A 22,270-nucleotide genomic window follows, 5' to 3' on the forward strand; every position below is an offset into this window, starting at 1 on the left:
ATTCAAATATTATTCATAGATAGACTTGATCATAAACCCATAATTCATCGATCTCAACAAACACACCACAAAAAGAAGATTACATCGAATAGATCTCCACAAGAGAGGGGGAGAACTTTGTATTGAGATTCAAAGAGAGAGAAGAAGCCATCTAGCTACTAACTATGGACCCGAAGGTCTGAGGTAAACTACTCACACTTCATCGGAGGGGCTAGGATGATGTAGAAGCCCTCCGTGATGATGGCCCTCTTCTGGCGGAGCTCCGGAACAGGCCCAAAGATGGGATCTCGTGGATACAGAAAGTTGCGGCGGTGGAATTAGGTTTTTGGCTCCTCTTCTGATCGTTCAGGGGTACGTAGGTATATATAGGAGGAAGGAGTACGTCGGTGGAGCACCGAGGGGCCCACGAGGCAGGGGGGCGCGCCCCCCACCCTCATGACCTCCTCTTTGATCCGATCCCTTGCAGTAGGGTCCAAGTCTCCTGGATCACGTTTGGTGAGAAAATCACGTTTCCGAAGATTTTATTCCGTTTGGACTCCGTTTGATATTCTGTTTCTCCGAAACACTGAAATAGACAAAAAAAATAGCAATTCTGGGCTGGGCCTCCGGTTAATAGGTTAGTCCCAAAAATAATATAAAAGTGGAAAATAAAGCCCAATATAGTCCAAAACAGTAGATAATATAGCATGGAGCAATCAAAAATTATACATACGTTGGAGACGTATCAAATACCAGGCGAAAATCTTAGGAATTACCAATGCTTAGAGAAATCCATACAAAGATGGCTGGGGTGGGGATTTTGGGATAGATTTTACTTTGGATATATTTTGCAAATTTGAACAAAAGTCTTTGCTAGTGCCTCTCTTCATAGTATGATTGTCCTATACTCAATGTGAATCTTGGATTCACCAAAAGACCTAGAAAGTACAAACTATGAGCTTGATGAGCGGAACAACTAGAAAAGTTGTTTGTAGGGGTCACTAATCATCTCCCATATAAAGCCATAGACCTGAATATGAAAATTATTCCAAATTCCAGAGATGAACTCATTGATATCATTAGTCCTCTCGGATGTTTTTTCATTAAGCTTCAAAACAACTAGGGTATTATGGAGATGCACTTCCTATATGTCGAAGGGTCCGAAGAGAATGCACTCGGTGGCTCCGAACGCACAAAGGTGAATTTTTCACAAAGGCTTGGAGGATCCGGTGGAAGTAACTCAAAGATTTTGAATGAAACTTATGGTTTTTGGATAGAACATAGATTACAACCCGAATGATCTGACCACACAACATTCAGAGGCTCCGAACTATACTATAATCCTAGGATTTTGCTACTATATGATCTCACAATGTCCAGATGAAACTCACTCAAAGTGTTTGAACGAAACTTTTAGTTCAAACTTTAATTGGCTCAGAGGTATTGGACGGATGACACTCACGGCTACTAGACAAAAGGAGCAATGCTACACATACGAAAGCTTACATGAGGCTTTTAAGTAAAAGCTGATGTGGAGGTAGGTAATTGGGCCAGGTTAGCGGATGGGGCCCACCCCGGTTAAATTAGGGGGGGGGGGAGAGAATGTATGAAAGGTTAAGTAAACTTACGTAAGACTCTTAGTAGGTGTAGGATTATTGGGACAAAAGTCACCTGGAGGTACAGAACGTGAGTAGAAAGTTTTTGTACCATCTTGGATATACGAGACACCTTGCTTGGGGGATCTGAAACGCACAAAGTGCAACTAACTAACTTTGTAGATTGCATCAGAGGCTCCGGATGGAATCAACTTGGAGGTTTCGAACAGATGAATGTGAAGAGAGTTAGGACTTGAAATAATGAGAAATTTTGATGGGTTTTGGAGACTGAACTTTGATAACATATCAAGAAATACTTCTCACAAGACCCAAGACCCCCTTTGATAGAATTGGCATACCTATGACTCGAAGTGATCATGCCAAAGCTTGATCCTTGTATTTCGAGGGGTCGCGAACCATCCTCCGAACTCAACATCTTTTGGGACTATAACTGATCAACACTTTGAGAAATTGTTAGTCCCTTTATTTAGTCTTGTTGTCATGATTCATCAAAACCCACAATGGGGTCCTAGATGCACTTACAGTTTGACTACTTCTACGGCCGCGATTGCTTATCTTTTCTCCACTAAATTGTGCAAATAAATAATGATATGGTTGAGCCCACATAAACATCCAACGCATCCATGCCGAAATTCATCTAGCATCCAGGCCTCTCTATCTGAAGTTCTGTTCAGGCATGCGGATGATCAGGGACTAGAACAAACTCACCAACATTCTCACACCTATCGCATTTGCATGCAAACACAAAGATCAAGCAAGCACGCACCGTGGAACCAGCTCACAAGCGTTGCATTTCCATGGCCGGTTCCCAGCCGAAACACCAGCTCCCCCGCCAGCCAGCCCACCAAACAAGCCAGACCCTCTAGAACCATTAAGCACTATAAATACCCTAGCCATGGCACATCACCGCCGCACCACAAGAGCAACCAACCATCCACGAGACACACAAGCACAGCACAGCAGCGGCGTGAAGGGAAAACTCCGGCAAGATGTCTCAGCTCGCCCGCGCCAGCCTGACTGCGGTGGCGATGTTCCTTCTCCTTGCCGCCGCAGCAGCGGCGGGGCCGGCGGGCTGCCAGGACGACGTTGTGGCGCTCAACGAGGCCTGCTACCAGTACGTGCAGAAGGGCGCGCCGACGGTGCCGCCGTCGCAGGAGTGCTGCGACGCCGTGAAGAGCGTGGACGTGCCCTGCGTCTGCAGCTACCTGGGCAGCCCCGGCGTGCGGGACAACATCAGCATGGAGAAGGTGTTCTACGTCTCCCAGCAGTGCGGCGTCAGCATCCCTGGCAACTGCGGAGGTGAGCTAGCTGCTGCTTCACTTGGTTGACAGACCACACATGAACTGTGACTGACATGCTTACCCCACCAGAGTGCTAGTTCATTCAAACCTAAGAGAACTGGAGTACATGCACTAGGCATCGATGCCGTTCGAGCTCATTATTCTAAGTACGTAACAATTGAACTGACTGTATTTTGGGTTTATTGTTACAGGATCGATGGTCTGAAGCAAGAAGAGGCCGGCTGAATGGCAAGCTTGGATAACGTAAGCAGCGCAGTTAGCACTGCTGGAATAAATAAGACGTCCCGGTCAACTCATAGGTGGACGATGCCGGAGCACAAGGAATGTATTGCCATTCAGTTGAAGTTATTTATAGTTGTATTATACTTTGACTACGTTGCAACTTGCAGGACTCTTGTATTGCCCAGGTTGATCTATCATGTTATGTTACTCAATTAGGGCAATTCCGAAATGAATGACAGCATTGCAATAAGTATGAGCAACGAATTCCCCTGATATTATCTAATCTTGACCAGTGAAGATATTCTGGATGACTGAACTGAAACCAAACACACCTGCAAATTCATCAAAACAATTTACACCTGCTTGTGCAAAACAAACAAACAAACAAACAAACAAACAAACAAACAATTTACACGTGAATATGCATGTAGGAATAGATGCCCACATCCTACTTGACTGCAGTCAAACTAAACCGCATACAAACATAACATACATACATACGCAGAAGACAAGATGGCAAAAGAAAAAGAACTGAGCAATCAATCCCCAATCTCTCCCCTTCAAGTAGTGGTATATCTTAGCAAGTAATTACATCACAACTCAGTGGTTCATGGGTGGCCTAGAAAAGAAGCAGCCCCCCAGTGGAAGAACTATACAACTCGCCCTCCACGAATCACATACATACTCATCCAGCCCAAAACACTGGACTCCGCAGCAGCACTCACAAACCTCTCTAGGACTAGCGCCGGCGTGTAAAATGCCGGCGCGTCTACACCGTCACCATCACCATACACTCACGAGAACTTGGAGGTGTTGAGCCTGCCCCACCACTTCCGCTTGGCCGAGTTGGGGGAGGACTCGTTGCCGCCGCCGCCGCCGCTCGCGAGCTTGTTCAGGATCACCTTGGTCTCCCTGATGCGGGAGCCGAAGTCCTTCTTCCACGAGTCGAAGTTCTGCTTCAGCCTGCGGAGCTCCACGTCCGGGTTCAGGCTCGCGTCCGCCTGCCCGGACTTGACCTCCACCAGGAACTTGGCATCGTCGGCGAACACCTGGCTCCGCTGCTCCAGCTCCTCCGCCAGCCGCCCGATGACGCTCATGCTGGCGTTCATATCGCGCCCGGTGATCCGCGGCGCCGCGGCCAGCTGCTGGGAGGAGCCCCCGCCCACGTGGTTCCCGTTGCTCTCCCAGCTCTGCTCCACGGACGAGTCCGACATCCGAGGCGTCTCGTCCAGGGCCAGGCTCTTCTTCGCCACCGACAGGCTCGACTGCAGCGACCGCATCTGCTTCTGCCACATCTCCTCCATCGCCTTCATTTTCTGCTCGTATTCTAACCATCGGTTCTCGTATTGCTGGAGCCGCTGGTGTAGCATCTCGTTCTCCTCATCCTTCTCTCGAACTGTAGCCTCCGCTCTTAGGATTCGGCGTTGCAGCTCGGCCAGGAAGGACGCCTTGATCAAGATTTGGTCGCCGTCTGCCTCCTGAAATAATTTAGTTCATGTGTTTAAGTGCGAGCAGATAGGGGGAAAGCCAGTACCAGAGCAGAGAAACAGATATAACCGTGTACCTTTTTCGATTCAAATTCTCTTAACACGTTCAGTAGATCAACATTGCCGGCGCATCTTCTAACAAGACAACCACGGATACCTTCATGTTATGTGAAGATGGTGTGTCATATTACCACTTCTATCTTTACAGAGTCTGACGAGAATGAGGAAAATAGACATACAGTTCTCCTGCATGGTTCTAAAAAAAAGAATGAGGAAAATCTTCTTACCAGATTGTACAACCACTGAAGCCTTCCGTATCTTAATGAAGTATCTTCTTGCAAGCCAGCCTTTTAGATTTTTCTGCACAAGAGTGGCTGCCCTATGTTTCTTCGACAGAGATGAATAACTTTGTCTTGCATTCTCAGCACGAATGACTGCAAGATATGAGGAGCAACCGGCCCATATAGTAAGCATGAGTAGGAGAGAAAGATAGAGCAACAAGAAATACAGTAATGCATAAAGCAGTGGGGCTTGGATAGCGTACATGATTGAAGAGCCAAAACTCCTCTGATTCGTTCACTTGCATGGCGCCGTGCTTGATGCCCTCTGAAACAGCTTTGAACCCTTAAAACACCATGTAGAGTACGATTCCGAGTATTCTCAAGGTTGCCAATCTTCAGTTCCCAAAAATTGAAGCAACGCAAGATAGTTGTCATTAGAAGCTTAAGTAACAGTAGTAGAAAAATGTATAAATAACCACTCAAACTTCAAAGACAGCATAATTATGAATTATAAATTTTAAGAAAGCAACTTTAAACATGTGATGTCAATTCATATAAGTATCATAGGCCAACACCTCTACTTGAAAACCATGAAAATATGTCGACCCGATATGTGATACAGTACAGAGGAACAAACACGGTGATACAGCATTTTCCAGAAATACATCACTTACACAAGAAAAAGAAGGCAAGCCAAACTGACACCGGCATGTGCACTAGAAGAACAAGAGCCACCACTTGTCATTCACTAACCAGAACACCAGATGTAGTTGAAAAATGTGTGAACCGTGAGCCATTGTGCTCTTGGTATGCTCTTTGGAAAGCATCCCTACCTGAATGTTTTCTCCTTGATACCTGTTTGGTGCATTTTTCTTGTATATATATTTTATTATTTTTTCTATTTACGAACCTTTGTTGTTTATAGATCAGTGCTGCCGTACTACCTGGATCTTGTGGATCCCAATTTCTGTGTATTTTTACTCCTTATTTAGTGTATGCTTAGTAGGATCCATCCCTACTAGGACTGTAAAATATATAAACTTGGTGTCTTACTGCCTCTTATAGCAAATCACAATGTACTTATTAATGGCCTTGCTAGACAACGGCAAATCAGTGCACTAGCAAATCACAAGCATATCAGTCGAATATCAAATTACTAAGCTGCCCTGCTGTGAAATATTGGGCAGCATAAGGAATTCTTATCTAATTACCTGTCTATTCTGAAAGTGAAACCCAGTGAGTACGAGAAGAATACAGAGCGCAAACAAAGTAGCAGCATAATGTATGGAATACAACAATAACCCAGGTGTGTTAATTAATGAAACAAAGACTGCTTGACTGACCTGACCAGTTCGGAAGAACAACTTTGTGTAGCCAACTTGATACATCTCAGGCAAAATGTTGAATTGATGAAGAATTGCAACCGAAACACTAAGTGGATCTTGAGACGCAACATCCTCAAGAAGAAGAAAACCATACCTGATAATTTGAATCGTTAACGTCTTGCACGCAACAAAAATCAGAAGCATAATACAGATATACAGATATTTGAATTACCGCCGAGCAAACTTCTGATGAGTCATTCTCGTTGGGTACCCAGATCTTGAAATGCGCACAACTTCAAGAACCCCGCAGCATTTCAGTTGCTGAAGCACAAGTTCTTGTCCGTAAATGGCAGGGAGCTGCAAATTATTTGGTTTAATGCAACGTATGAAGTGTGGTGTTGTGCTTTCAAGTCTTTGCATAAGTTGGAACAATTGTCCCTGCCAAACATTTAAACAGACAGTTGTTAACAGTTGATCTGATTCATTCAAGATCTCCTTAGAAATTTCTTTGGGGCCACAAAGTTTTTTTACCTTAAACTTCATTGCTACACTTAACTTCTGTGAATCAGCAACACTAGGCCTGTATGGTACAGATTCTAGATTATCAGATTGAGCAAGCATCTTAGATGCAAACGTTTGTGGTATAGATAATTTGCATTTGGCAAGGAACTGAATTGAGTCCATGTGCAATAAATCTCTGTTCTTCTCCAGAAAACCCGATGTGTCATACGCCACCTAATCATCAAAGAAATGGAATAAAGTTGACAAGTGGTAAAAGAAAGACTGATGTGAACATGGAACTGGATATTTGACAACTCCCAACCTCTCCTGCATAGTGACGGACAGTGAAAGCCTTGCCTCTTTCTCCTCTGAAGCAAGAATTAGTGTCAAGATGTTGCTTGAGCTTGTTTGCAAAAGTAAGGTCTGTGGCATTAGGGAATGTAGATTCCTCATCCAGCAGAGACAACAACCCCAGTGGTTTCTGTATCCAGTAAGAGAAGTAAGCAAGATAAAGAATCCCAGACATTTTTACCAAGTTCTCAAACAACAACAAGAAATATGGATGTAAGCGAGTTTTATTTTCTTTATTTTAATTTTGCCACAAGACATCTACAGAACTCATTAAACTCCGGCAAGGTTAAGGGTATGTTCGGTTTGTGCCCAAGGTTAAGGGTATGTTCGGTTTGTGCCCAAGGTAGTCATGTCAAAAAGTTGAGCCGAAATTTTGGTTGAGGTTTTGCTTGCCAATGGATTGGACAACATTGGCTAGAAAACTGAACTAGAGTTGGTAAAGAAGCATTGGTATGCCAAAAAGATGGTCTTCGTCCAAACAGAGGCCAATGGTCATGTCCAAAAAAAATGTAGGGTACACTTTGATCCCAATCCAAACATACCATAACCCAATATACACCTTGGCTGGGAACCCAGAATACACTGTGATAAGCCAGTTATATGTTCCACCCTTGTTTTCCCGATGCTAGTTATCATCATGGTTTGAGAAACCAGCAACTACATTTACTTGTACACCGTTAGGATTAGTCAATCAAGCAGTATTTACCAAGTTTGTAGAACCCCTGTATTCCTAAAAATGGAAGTATCTGCATATTGGTACAATCTGAAATCTGCAGGCTTTACTTTGAGTAATGTGGAGACCTTCTATCACATTCTATTTTTCTAGTAGTGAATTTTTGTCTCTGAGCTAAGAATGATTGAATGCTATGGGAAAATAGCACTTGCAATAAATTTATATTTGGAATTTTTTAAGTTAACCACTTCCCAGAAAAACAAATGCATTCCCCCTCTGCTTATGTCAAATAAAATAGGCATGTGCTTTTTACGGAAGTACTGGTAGAATTTAAAGCGAAGGGGGAGCCTTGGCGCAGCGGTAAAGCTGTCGCCTTGTGACAATGAGGTCACGGGTTCGAGTCCTGGAAACAGTCTCTTGCAGAAATGTAGGGAAAGGCTGCATACAAAAGACCCAAAGTGGTCGGACCCTTCCACAGACCCTATGCAAGGGGGAGCTACGTGCACCGGGACTGGTAGAATTTAAAGCATTGCCGCACAGACTAATATATTTATGATTTCTTGATGATGACAACAATGAAGACAATGTACAGGCCCATACCTTCTCAAATAGATTCAAACAGTCCTGATTGTCCTCAAACTCAACCTTAGCCCAGTCAATGCCATCTTCAACATATTCCTGATCACAGAAATGACATATTTTTCAGAAAGTTACTACAAGAAAATCGATAACCGTGGAGTGAATGCAATACATTTTATAAGGAGAACGTTACAGTTGTGACAGAAGCCGAAGCCATAATCAGTAAGAGAAGTTCACGGAATAATAGGAGCATCAATGCTCTTGTAACTTTAATGTATTTTTTTTCTTTACTGAGTGGTGTTAAATTATTGTGAAGTCAATAAAAGAACAAGAATGATCACTATAAAATGTACACCTGCTGGTACCAGAAACTAAGCAAAATTGCAATGCTGCAAAACATGCACCTGAAAGTCAAACAACAACTCACCTCTTGCTCAAGCTTAAACAAATGGCGATTGAAATGTTGTTGTAGCCTCTCGTTGGCATAATTAATGCAGAACTGTTCAAAACTGTTTTTCTGCAAATTGATAGCGTGTCATGAGAAAACATTTGACAATGAAAATGTGAAAATGCAGGCCAAAGGGAAGTGCATTACATCAAATGATTCAAAGCCGTAGATGTCAAGAATACTGATTGATCTCCCAGTTCGACGCTTGCCAACTGAAAGGGACTTGTTAATTTGTTCTACAAGCCACTCGAACAAACTGGCATAGAGAGCTTTGGCCAGAGCATCCCTTGTGTCAGTTGCCTGCAATATCCAAAGGGAGGTAGGTGTGTAAGAGATGTAAATCAAATAGAACTTCATGGCTAGTAATTTGCCTAGCCATTAGTTGAGAAACCATGCTAACCTGTGTAAGAGTAAGCTTCTGGACAATATTCTCATTATTAACTTTCATGTGCCGCTTTGACAAAACTAAATTGAGATCTTCAATACTGCAGCCAAGAAGTCGTGAAACCGTTTCCGCAGCTGAAATAAAATCTATTTTGTTAATTTTATAAAATAGAACCAGCCAGTGATACAAATGCAATACAAATGCTAATTTGCTTTCAGGTCTTCACATTTGCGGTATGTTATACTAAAACATTGAACAAAATTGACGAAAATACACAGCAGTAACCATCAGTATTTAAAACTGATGATATACAACAGTATGTTAACCAAATCATCACCAAAGACCATAATATTGTGGAAGTTATGGTCCATATAACCATATTAGCGACTGAACATGTTCTTTTTACCTTCTTCTACAGTGATCTCAACATGATTTTCATTATCAATAATTGTGAAAGAGACATCTCCAAGCCAGAGCACAGCTGAAACCATTGCAAAAACATTATCTTGGTCCTCCTTGCTGATATGGACGATGTTCATAGCTTCCTATTAAAAATATAAGTCAACAAACATGACAGTGCACAAGAACAACAAACATGATAATGCTTCGATGGAATTAACCTTATATAGCGACGTATTTATTGTTGTGCCCCAGGTAATCTAAAAGAAGGTATTTTAATTAGGAGGAGGCAAAAGTATATTATACCGTTACAGCATGAAACATTTCGGCATCATCCACACCAGCAATTGAATAGCAACAACTCTGTTTCAGATATTTGTATTCATCCACCTTCTTCAAATTCAACTTCTCTGTATCAAAACATTGCACAGAAAACCATGTACAACTAAGTATTGTGCAATGCAAAAGAATGGAGAAACGTCAATTGTCGATGGAAGACATTGTAGTAACTATGTTGAAAACCGAGCAGCACAAATAATGGTTCTTGTAATAAGCAGGAGGAAAAGGACTATGTTCAAAAGAAGTTTGAGAGGATATACTAGGATGCCATCACATGTACAACTGTACAAACCAAATAAGCCAGCGACTAAAAAATTCAGACAGGATGAATAGATTATGTACCTCTGAGAGTCGTTGGAGCACCAGCACATAGCTGATAAAATATATGGTAGGAACGCTCACCGACCGCACACTGTACAACTCTTGACTACCATAGTGGAAACAGTTCGGATTAGATTACTTATCCTAAAACAGTGTGTAGGAGAAAAGATAACCACAAAATTAGGAGTTACCTTCTCGAGTAGAACTGCCCAATTGCGCATGCAGCAAGATCATTAGAAAATTTCATCAATAAAAAACATAAAATTAAATGTAAACCAGAAAATGCTAATGATATAAAGCAGGTACACTCGGCAGAATCTGCATACATGTTTGAATCATGGCACCACATATTCTTCCAGTCGTACTGAAATGAATTTCAATGAGCTTTCCCTGTAATAAAAAATATAAGAATATTAGCCATACTTTGTTCCGCGGTACAGTATTGTGATTCTCACAAGAAAAAACTTACGAAGCGACTTGAATTATCATTTCTTAATGTCTTTGCATTGCCAAACGCCTCGAGTATTGGGTTGGTCTGTAGGATCTCATACTCTATGCCACTTCCACCTCCAAGTGAAGCCAGATACTGCATGGCAATCTTTGCAGTTTCTGTTTTTCCTGCTCCACTCTCACCACTACATAGAAAATGGCATCACTCATTCATTTGCTCACCATATCATGGTTTAAGTAAAAAAGAATGACGGTTGCTTAAATAATGTCAATGAAACAAAAAAGCTGAAAGTGCAAACTGAAGTGTATCATGCACAGTGAACCTTTTTAATCAGCTACAGTAAATTTATTAGATTTTTGCGGTGTACTACTCACTGTTTATTCCAATCTAAGGCGATACAGAAAAATCTACCACATTTATTACTTACTGGTGAACCATGTGAAGGAAAAGGAACAGGTACATGAGATTATAGGGTTGGTGTGTGCCTATTGCATCTGTTGGAACCGGACTATTCTCAAGTCCCAATTTTTGTATGACAAACAACCGCTCATATTTTAATGTCCCAGTAGGACCCTTGTAGTGTGAACTGAAATCATGGACAATGCATGAGACAATTATAGGGTTGGTGTGTGCCTATTGCATCTGTTGGAAGTGGACTACTCAAGTTCCAATTTTTGTATGACAAACAACCATGCATATTTTAATATCCCGGTAGGACCCTCGCAGTGTGAACTGAAACGATGGACAATGCATGAGACGATTAATATAAGTACATTTCACTGGTTACGTGACTTTTATTCTGTTCAGCTGACAGAAAAAAGTAGCAGAAAATGCAAAGTACCAATCCCAAAAATACATATTTCATGTGGCTTGGCTCCGCTATCTATTACTCCCTCCGTTCCCAAATATAAGTCTTTTTAGAGATTCCAATAAGTGACTACATACGGAGCAAAATGAGTGAATCTACACTTAAAAAATGTCTACATGCATCCTTATGTTGTAGTCCATTTGAAATGTCTAAAAAGACATATATTTAGGAACGGAGGGAGTACATATCAATTCAGGTGCAAAGTTATTACAACATGAATCCCACTGAATGCTTCTTAGTTCTTACTGAAAAAATAGAAGATACCAACCTTATAATAATGGACTGGTTAACTTCATCTGCAAATGAACATGTCAATTAGTTAGGCATAGATGTAGATGATTTTCCTCAGAAAATTGAAAGATCATACCAGCAAGAAAGATGTACTAATAGACTGACCTCTTTTCATTTCACGAAGCGCTGAATCTGCTATTGCATACACATGTGGACTGTCCATTGTTTTGTTTCTATATGCTTTAATATACTCATTACCATACAGTGCAACCTTCTTAAAAGGGTTGACGGCCACCAAAACTGGACCTGCTTTAGTCTACAATGCAATAGCATATCACTAAGAAATTCATTGAACTCCAGAAGAAAAGACAAGGTTCTGATCTATCCTCACATAAATCATGTCTTGTGAATATCTGTACTGCAAGTTGTACAGCACAGATGGCTCACTTAGATAACTCAGCTGCATAAGATCATCCACTCCATCAAGAATTTCAGGATTTGCAGGTTGAAGGCTCTCCGTTTTCAATCTTAGAACCTTCAATTGGAAGAAGGGGAGTCAAACTATAATAATTTCAAAGAGATAATAAGATCTTCCACGCAGATTTTAGGTAGCTTACTTTTCCTTCAGGAACCTTTAGTACAGACTCGTCACCAGAGGTAGTAATCACGGTGCATAAGGCCCAATCACCATTTGGAAGCTGACAAAAAACTCTATGCTTCTGCAACAAGTGTTAGGTAGAATGTAAATTAGCGTCTTACTCCAAGTTGAAAAACAGATACAGGCATATCAGTTGTATAATTCCAGAAGTTGTTCAATTTGAAATTGGATGTTTAATAAGTACCTAATGCATCTCTTAATTGTGACACAACAGTATTATATGTAATAATGGGTAGCTAAAACAGAAAAATTACCAAAGACACGACAGGAAATAAGTACAAACTACTGAAACACCATTTGTGGATCAAAATTTAAATGATGAAGCTCTATTTATGGGTTTAACATACCCCTAACAGTAAGCGCAGTGCAATGTTTTATGACAGATCACATCATGATAACAACCTAGAAGTCTATAACTAGAGAACAACACATTCCTCGAACTCCCGCCAAAACTTCGCATGGCGCCTTCCTGGCATTGCAACGTCAAGTGGCAACATGTATAACTGCAGTATCATGGACAACAACCTACGACCATCTACAACCGGACTGGGCAAATATACCCCGTAAACGTCCACGGACAGCGCCGGCCCGCACCTCATTTGTCCGTGTGCGCAGTCATCCCCTCATATGCAAACCCTCAAATCCATGCAAAAACATGCAACGTAGATTTCAACACACATACTTCCATTGCACATAGTTCACATAGTCCGGACATTACATAGGGGAGTTGTACATACCTATGTTTTTAAGGCGACGCCTTACCACCTTAGGGAGGGGGGGCGCTTTGGCGCCTAGGCGACGCCTAGGCGGGCGCTTTGGACGCCTAGGCGCCCAAAGCGGTCGATTTTCCAAAGCGGAGGGGGAGCGCTTCGACGCCTAGGCGTCGCCTTAGGGACGCTTTTAAAACATAGGTACATACCATGAGAGACTACCAAAATGATGGCATCTTCTACTACTTCATCATAACTAAATTAACACTATATAGATATACATAGTTTAGTTCATCACCTACGGCTGCCCTTGCCCTTGTCCTCGTGCTCGCGAAAGTAGTGGTCAAAGACATAGTAGGGGTCGAGGAGGATCTGCTCGGCGCCAGAGCTGGACATGTCGGACACGACACTGGACATGTTCAGATCCTCCTCCTTGGGGGGGAGGCTGGCGAGGGTACGGACGGCCAGGGTTTGCTCCACAGCAAGGTCACGGGCGGCCCGGGCACGCCTCTTGGCCCAGATCCGAGCACGGGCTTCCTCGTCGCCGGCCGCCGTTACGCAATACACCTTCTCCCTTTCACGGCGGGCACGATCGTCCCTCGACCTCTTGGCCTTGCGCATTGACCTCCGACTCGGAGTCCGATGCCGCAGGGACAAGGATCCAACGCTGGCCAGCCCTCCTCTCAGCGCACGCCTGATGCGGTAACGGTGCGAACAGGCGATGCGAGCTTACGCCTGAGGCAATGCCACCAATGGATGCCATCCGGAGTGGCAGAGAAGGCGCCCAGCTGGTGGATCTGCCGCCCTCTCAGGAAACGGTGGACCGCAAGCCAAACAAACGGCTACTTCAAACTTGCCCGAGCCGGCAGCCAGATACCAGTCGATGGATCCGGACCGGGCGGACTCAGACCGCTGCTAGCCATGCCGGAGATGACAGGAGCTGTGCGGATAGGAACCGGGGGTGGTGCGGGGCTAGCTGGAAGTGGAGTGGACTGAAGAATGGCTAGGGTTTGCTCCAGGGTGGGGATAGGGGGTGATTTTGTGGGGTCGGGATGGGCCGGTCCAACATGGCAGACGCGTCCGGGCAGCCCCAAATCCAACATGGCAGACACGTCCGGGCAGCCCTAAATCCGCCCCACGAATGGGTCGGACAGCCTGGACGTTTGGGCTGGGTTTGAGGGGTCCGGGTGGGTGGCTGTTTGAGGTGTCCGAGCTGCCGCTCGGACGTTTAGGGGGGGAAGTGGGGGGTCCGGTTGTAGATGCTCTAAAGCACGTAGAAATGGAGTTACATCTTGGTATCTATGTAGCTCAGCCTAGCACTTCACAATTGTGTTTACTGGTTGCTGGAAATAGGCTCTACAGCTGGTTAATGCAGGAATTCAATCAAACTACCAAAAAAGAAAACTCTGAATAATAGGAGTTCACAGATTCAGAAACCACAAAACTTTTAAGCATTATCCATATAAATTCTGCCATTCCAGAAGTGTCGGAAAACAGAAAGGGCAAAAACGAAGGGGGAAAGCCACCTTTTTAGCACCGTAGGAGCTGGTGTCACCCCATCTGGTGTCGCGTGGTGAGGGGCCAGCAGCCGCCGTCGGCGACGGCCTCCGCGGCGTTGCGGCTGCAGAGGACGCCGAATCGACCTCCCCGCCACCCCCAGCACTCTCCTCCTCCTCCGTTGTCGTCGCCTTGGAGCTGTAGGGAGAGTCGGCGTCTCTCTCGGGCGGCACCGCCTCCCCTTCCTCGTCCGCCGCCGCAGCAGCGGCCCGGCGCCCGACGCCGTTGGCCGCCGGGCCGGCTTCGACGCCGGCACGCGCGGCGGAGTACTTGTAGTCGAGCGACATGGACCGCGCGGGCTGCACCTTGGTGGGCCCGCGCGGGCGCAGCGCCGCGGACTTGCGCACGGACCGCACCTCCACCGACGCCATCGCCGGCCGGCGCGCCCGAGATCACCTCGCGGAGAGCCCCAAAACTCCCGCCTCCGACGGGATCTCCGCGCTGACCACCTCAAATCCACACAGCCCAACCTCCTCCCAGCGCCAATCCAATCCCCCGCGCCCAGCAAACGACTCCCAAATTCTACAGAAAACCGCAGAAAAACACCACCGGACCAGCCGATCTGGGAAACCGCCGAGGCCTCAGGAATGGCAGCGCGCGCGAGCTCCCCGTGGCCGTGGAGATGCGCAACCCCGTGGCCGTGGCTCCTCCTCCACAGGCGCAGCAGCTCGCGTACGCCTCCTCCCCTCTCTCTCTCTCTTTCTCTCGGGGGAAGGGTGAGAGAGCCAGCGACAGGGACAGAGTCACCAGAGGGAGGGAGAGAGAGAGTGGGGGAGGAATATTTTAATGGAATTAAGGCACCTCGCTTTTAGTATCCGGGACGAATTACGTGGTGGTGGTGGTTTAAAAATGTTCAAATCTAAATGGGGGTGGCCGGGTGGGTGGAGGGGGGAAGGTTTTGAATCCGCCACATGGCAATGCCCTCCTCTCACTCACAATAATTCTAGTTCGGCCGCTGCTGGTGGCAGGATCAGGATGGATTCATCAGATCCAGGGGAAAAAAGTGTGGCTGGCATAGGAGTCAGCAACGGGTGGCCTGCCTCGCGGTGACGGCGCGCTAACGGCTCCGGCCGTTGTTCCCTACCCAAAATGCCGACGATGGCCTCAGGTTTCAAAGAATTATCAGGGACGATGCTCAAAAAGAAAGAATTATCAGGGACGACGACGATTCTACGGGAGAGGAAAAATGCAGGGGACAGGTGTCTCCGTGCTCGTGGTAAAAGAAAGGCATCTCTTGACTTTTCCTCTTGGACAGTGCTGTCGTATGCTTCAGTCCAAACCAGTGGTTAAGCATGTTTGTTTCTATATATGGTTTCTGGTTCTTCTTTTCTTTTCTGGAGTCGTAAATGAGTACTAGTAGTAGTACTAGTGGCAGGTATTTAAATCCTCTCAAAAAAAGTACTTCCTCTATAAACTAATATTTGATCGATTAGATCACTACTTTATGAAGGGAGTAGTAGGTTTTTAATATTTCATGAGAAAGAATACATACATTGCTGGTGCGAAATGTGCCTTTTGTGTATAATATTCTTTGCACAGGGATTTGTAAATTGTTGAAATAAAAAAAATCGAGGAATGCATACACAGTTAGAACAAGGACGAAATTAAGGGGGTCTCTGGTTCTCCATCTTGCAGGATGCTTGGTTGTGCTCGATTTCAAATAACAAGTCGGCAAAATTTTAAAACATACTGCTTCCGGATGTTTACACGAGCTCCTGGTCAATGTTATCTTCACATTGTTTGACCCGTTATGTTTGAGGGACTGATTCAGCATTGCGCGTGTCGCTTTACAGGTGGCCTCGTACGTCAGAGGAAAAGCGGATTTTGCAGAGGTAAACCGACAAAAGGTCACACAACCACTCGCTGACAAGTGGTCCAGAGACCTCTCCACCACGTAAGCTGCTGCTAACGTTTAGTGCGAAATGACTTTTCGGCCCCTAATATTGAGAGTTACATTGAGGACACAGACGTAATTGGCAGGCCTGGAAAGGAAATGCACGCAAAAACGTGACCGGATAATGTAGCAGTGGCTCGTAAACAAATACCGACCTGATGACTACGCGGCAGCCAGACCCGGATGAGGTCTAGCACCAACGTCTCGTCCCGTTTTGAACAGCAGCCGTAAGATGGGGATCGGGCGGACACGAGCGGGTCGTCAAGTGCGGCTCGGAAGAACGGGTCTCTCTGCGCCACATGACGGCACCTCATTTTGTCTCTGTTCGTTTCGATCCATTCAAAACTGCATGTACACGTGTATGTAGGCGCCGTCCAAACGGTTTCTGCGTCACTTCTTTTTTCTTTTTTCTTTTTGAGTTAGTTTCCGCTTCTCCTTAAGGGCATGGCCAACGCGTCGTCCCAAAGGTAATGCCCCGTCAGCCAAATAGGCTCGGATGCCACCATGACAGTAAAGCTATAGCCTGAAGGTGACAGGTGATTCCTGCAGAGGAGGCGGCTTCCTCGAGCGAAAAAGCGGGAAAAGTGATGAAAAAGCGAGAGAAAGAGGAATGGGGAGGAAAGAAACTGGTTCGAGATCGCGACCATGGAGGGCCACGAGCTCGGATACACGACCATGCCCAGCGGCGCAAGCTCAGGATTGTGGACATGGCGGTTGCGGCCGACCTAAAGCAAGCGCAATTTGGGAAATCGAGCTCTTCCATGTGGGAGTCCCGCACCGATCAAATCTGAAAATAGGGATAGAATTTTCGTGCGTGGAGAAATACAAGAGCTTCACCAAATCTCACCTCGATTTGTTAGACAGAAGCGGGATTGGAGATTTCCTGTGAGTTTGGGGCAGATGGATAGCTGAATCGACCACAAGTAGGGAAGATTTGGAGAAGAATGCACACAGAGATGGATGGATCGAGAAGAGAATTGCTTGCACAGGGAGGACGTGGGCCCCAGTGAGTGGTTATCCTAGGTTAGTGCGTTGGGATTAAAAATCAAACCTATAGCCTCATTTATTTTTTTCGTCTACGTGGACAACGCGGCAGCACAAAGGTGATGCCACCATTGTACATGCGATGAGTAGTATCGGTTGAGGGCATCTTCCATGCTGACGCGCAAATTTGCTATGGCATCTGTCCGTGGATAGAAGACCCGTTCAGGGACATTGATGTCGGAGACGGCCATCCAACACTATGTCCGCTAGTAAAGGAAACTTTTGAAATTCAATTAAAATCTGAACCATACACGTGTCGTGTCACACCAACGTCAGATCACATGCCCGATCACACACAAAAAGAAGCAAGTATGTTGTAATTTTTACATGCCCAGTCACAAAAAAATACCAGTTTGGTAGTCCGTGCAGAAAATTAGATTTTCTGCCCTGCCAGGCCGGTAGTTCGAACTTCCACGCTCAAGGTGTCGTCGCCGCCGCGTACGCTACCTCCAACTCATCTTTCTGCCGATCCAACATCTTATAGCGGACGGCTTGCATGATTATTCTTGCCTCGGCATCCAAATCATCCAAATTCAAGGTCCTTGGCGTCCTCCACATCGGCCGCTATCTGCACCTTCTTCTCTTCGAACATGGCCTTTTTCTCTTCGAGAAGAAGACAGTGGGAGAAAAAGACGGGAATTGAGTGGAGAGTGGCGGGACGAAAGAAGAGAGTGGGGATTTTTTTGCCACGGAAACAGGGCGGGCGTCTACAAAAGCGCGGACTCTGCCTGTCTTTTAGCTAGGCCGGAGGTGTCGGAGTCCTACGTGCCTGTTCCGGATTCTCGCAAAAACCTCCACGATTGGTTTCAGTTTGCCGGAAAAAAATGGTGCGGACCGCTCGACGGACCGATATAAGCCCGCGTTGGATGGCACAAGACGTCCAGACCATGCAGTCCAGACGTATGCGGACAGTTTGAGGGTTGGTGTTGAAGATGCCTTGAAAAATGGAGTTTTTTTAGCAACATGTAACATGTAAAAGCATCTGCATCCAGATCTTCCAACTCCCTATTTGTCCACATATTGTTAAAAGAATCGGCCGAAATCACTATTCTGACCCTATCAACAAACTTTGTCACAAAATGAACTCGACATGAAAGTATTTCACGATCTAATCCTTTTAGCAACGCCAGAGTCCGCGGCGTTTCTTTCCCAAAGGAGAAACGCCGAGCTAGCTAGCGTTCCTGCCCAAAGGAGAAACGCCGAGCCAGCTAGCGTTCCTGCCCAAAAGAGAAACGCCGAGGTTGCTCGCGTTGCGGACCAGGTAAGCAACGCCAGGGGCTTTGGCGTTTCTGCGCTGGCACCCAGCCCATTCGCTGCTCCGTCGCCAAAGTAAAAAAGCTGCTCCTAAACCCAGGGCCTAAACGCCAAGCCCTATGGCGTTTCTGGCCAGGGCAGCAACGCCCACTTGCTTGACGTTTCTATGTGGACTGGAAACGCTAACTACTCCGGCGTTTGAATGTGGATTTGAAACGCTAGCTAGCTCGGCGTTTTTATATGAAGAAGAAACGTCATGGTCTGTGGCATTGTTAAAAGGGTTAGATCGTGAAATACTTTCATGTCGAGTTCATTTTGTGGCAAAGATTGTTGAAAAGGTTAGAATAATGATTTCGGCCAAAAGAATCTTCTTCAACCTGACATTTCAAAAATAGTTCATTGGTTCTGGTTGTCTGACACCCCAAACCTAGCCCATATATGTGGTGGATTTGGAGCCGGACGCTACGCATCCGCCACGTCAGACGCAACATGTCAGACCCATCCTAAAATCGCCCGGGATCGATCCCCATCTCCCTCGCCCTCAACTTGCTTTCTTCATGTATGTTATGTCCTCGTCTGCGTTCACGCCCTGCCCATTCTCCCCCTACCCTAGCTCCGTCGTTGTCCCCCGTCCGTCCTAGATGTCCTTGTCACCCTAGTACGTCCTACCTCGCACCCATGCCTTGAGATTTTCTTTTTTGCACATCTGTGGACACAATAATTTTTTTACGGGACACGTATAATCTCCCCCTTCCCCAACTTCCCTCATCTTTACGGAATATCGCCTTTTCATATAATTTGGCGGGCTGAAACTTGAGAAGAGGAGCATCACACACAACCCATGTCCACACGCGCCACCACGCCTGGCCGCCGCTACATCGCCTTGCGCCCCACCTCGTTGGCTCACACGTGCAACTGATTCGGAGGCCCTGAGCAATTAGCTAGGCTTGTTTAATGAAAATAATAACATAGGAAAAAATTATGGGAACAAAAAAAAAGTTGTCAAACAACTTCATCTAAATTTAGGGGAGCTATTTGGAATTGCTCTAACATTAGTACATCACCAATACAAGAACCAGGTTGTTGCTATTCCGGGATTATTTATTTGTTTATTTGTGAGTAATATTTATTTATTTATTTGCGGGTGAACTACTCCAGGAGTTTAATCTTTCCTCTCTTTTTTCTGAGATGGAGCCTTAGGAATAGAAAATCTGAAAGGGCACGCCGTAGTTGATTCTCTCCTTCTCGAATGAGATCGGTCGATCGATCACGAGAGACGGGTTTCTTTTCTTTTCTTGAATAAAGACACCCAATGGGATCATTTGGAGCACGCAACAGGAGAATATTTGTCATATTGGCCCCTACCTTTTCAGTACCGTGATAAGCTTAACTAATACCCGGCCCGTGCCTTTTTTTCTAATCACAGCAAAGTCATTGGTTAATTAATCAACCTCGTGCTGTGGATGTACTTGTTGGTACGTCGTCGGGCATGTGCCGATGTACGTATGGAGCTTTCCTCACGAGCTCCCTACGGAAAAGGGCCATTGATGGGATCGAGGCTTTTCTTTTAGTGATGAAGAGAGGAAAAAGGCGTTTCCCGGATGAGTGCCCGCTTTTGACTCGCTAGCTCCGGCCGGTGGGTTCGTGCTTGGGTTCGGAAGCCATAGCTCAAAGCTTCAAAAGAAGTCCTGAAAAAAATGTACACATATAGAAATTAGATGAATTTTTTTAGCATACAAATGACTAGTCCCTCCAATCCAAAAAAAGTATTGTTGCTTTAGAGGTGCTTGGATCCAAGGGACTATTTTTAGTTTTTGATGTTGATTCAACAATTTTGGTGTTGCTAAATGTGCATTCCACACATGGCTCCGCCACGCCACGAGCTTGATCCAGCTCGTGCGTTGTCGGGTGTGCTTCCATTTTTTAGTCTGACTAAAAATAGTCTCTTTTAGAGGCTGAAGTTCCAAGCACCCCCTGACTAAAGAGAGGCTAGGACTAGTCTTGAGGCTAAAAAATTTTAGTCATAGGAAACCTACTAAAATATGTATTAGCCCTCTCTCTCCTCATTTAATTCCTCTCCTTTAACACATGCGAGTTTTGGATTGGAGGGTTTGGAGGATAATAAATACTTAATAACTTGATTTTAGTCTATTTAGTATTTGGATCCAAGCATGGATGAGGCTAGTAAGTTTTAGTCCCACTACTTTTAGTAATGAGACTAAAACGTATCCAAGCACCCTCTTAATTCAAACTTAAACTAAAGCTGAACTAAAGCCACGACATTTGGTGGTGGTGGGGGGGGGGGGTCGAAGGGTGTACATTCTTAGTTAAGTTTTGCATATGTAGTGCACATCTATATGTTTTTTTTCTTCTAGCACAAATCATGAACCAACTTATGCTTAGATAATTAGATGTATGGTTGTATTGCTCGCTCATCAGAGACAAACTATATGTTTGACACCCAATACACATATGCATGTGTCTAGATTATTGCTCATGTTTAGTGTTTTTTGGTTTCTTTTTGGCGATTCGGATTCACCAGAGCATGTCAAAGCTATTTCACATGTTCTCCAATGTATGGTTCGGGATTACGAGCACATTGTTTTCGGACTCTAAAATAGTCCACTCTTTCTCCCTCTCTGCCCCGTCTCCCTTTCTCTCTCTTGACTATTTTAGAGCACTCTGTTGTTCCACGTTGTTTTCACTCCATTCATAATGGACATGTTTGGTAGGCTGCATATGTTGGGGAACGTTGCATGGGAAACAAAAAAAATTCCTACGCTCACCAAGATCAATCTAGGAGATGACCATCTACGAGAGGAGAGATTGCATCTACATACCCTTGTAGATCGCTAAGCGGAAGCGTTAAGAAACGTGGTTGATGTAGTCGAACGTCTTCGCGATCCATTCACGATCCGTCCTGCGAACTCCCGATCCAAGTGCCGAACGGACGACACCTCCACGTTCAACACACGTATGGCTTGACGACGCCTTCACCTCCTCGATCCAGCGAGCGATGGTGAAGTAGTAGCTCGAGTCCTCCGGCAGGACGACGGCGTGGTGGTGGCGGAATCTCAGCAGAGCTTTGCTAAGCGCTATAGAGAGGAAGAAGACTACGAGGGAGAGGAGAGACTGCTGAGATAATAGGTTAGTCCGAAAAATAATATAAAAGTGTAAAATAAAGCCCATTAACATTCAGAACAGATAATATAATAGCATAGAACAATCAAAAATTATAGATACGTTGAAGACGTATCAGAAGCCATGTGTGATTGTTAGTTGATCGAACACGTCTACTTTCTAGAAACTGTGCGGGTTGTTTGAGTTCATCGCCCACAGTGCTGTCTGAGTAACCGTCTGCAATAGAAAACCCTAATAAGCAAGGTAATTAGCCTA

At 45.1% G+C, this 22,270-nt stretch overlaps 2 protein-coding genes across 2 annotated transcripts; one reads left to right on the forward strand and one right to left on the reverse strand.

The window, feature by feature from the left end:
• Positions 1-2,521: 2,521 nt before the first annotated feature.
• On the forward strand, positions 2,522-3,401 carry LOC125508862 (male-cone protein 1-like). Its single transcript, XM_048673659.1, has 2 exons — positions 2,522-2,894; positions 3,088-3,401. The coding sequence occupies exons 1-2, from the start codon at positions 2,585-2,587 to the stop codon at positions 3,099-3,101; spliced, it is 324 nt and encodes a 107-aa protein (XP_048529616.1). The 5' UTR covers positions 2,522-2,584; the 3' UTR covers positions 3,102-3,401.
• Positions 3,402-3,650: 249 nt separating this feature from the next.
• LOC125508860 (myosin-1-like) lies at positions 3,651-15,512 on the reverse strand. Its single transcript, XM_048673656.1, has 23 exons — positions 14,652-15,512; positions 12,375-12,476; positions 12,149-12,292; positions 11,923-12,073; positions 11,795-11,822; positions 10,677-10,842; positions 10,534-10,597; positions 10,399-10,412; positions 10,229-10,313; positions 9,854-9,957; positions 9,555-9,693; positions 9,164-9,282; positions 8,911-9,063; positions 8,743-8,832; positions 8,337-8,414; positions 7,035-7,193; positions 6,743-6,946; positions 6,444-6,649; positions 6,230-6,365; positions 5,150-5,279; positions 4,893-5,039; positions 4,683-4,762; positions 3,651-4,596 (listed from the first exon to the last, which is right to left on the reverse strand). Exons 1-23 carry the CDS (start codon positions 15,051-15,053, stop codon positions 3,913-3,915), a joined length of 3,585 nt encoding a protein of 1,194 aa, XP_048529613.1. The 5' UTR covers positions 15,054-15,512; the 3' UTR covers positions 3,651-3,912.
• Between the last annotated feature and the right edge of the window lie 6,758 nt (positions 15,513-22,270).

The sequence above is a fragment of the Triticum urartu genome, chromosome 1 (assembly GCF_003073215.2).
Source record: "Triticum urartu cultivar G1812 chromosome 1, Tu2.1, whole genome shotgun sequence".
NCBI classification, from domain to species: domain Eukaryota; kingdom Viridiplantae; phylum Streptophyta; class Magnoliopsida; order Poales; family Poaceae; genus Triticum; species Triticum urartu.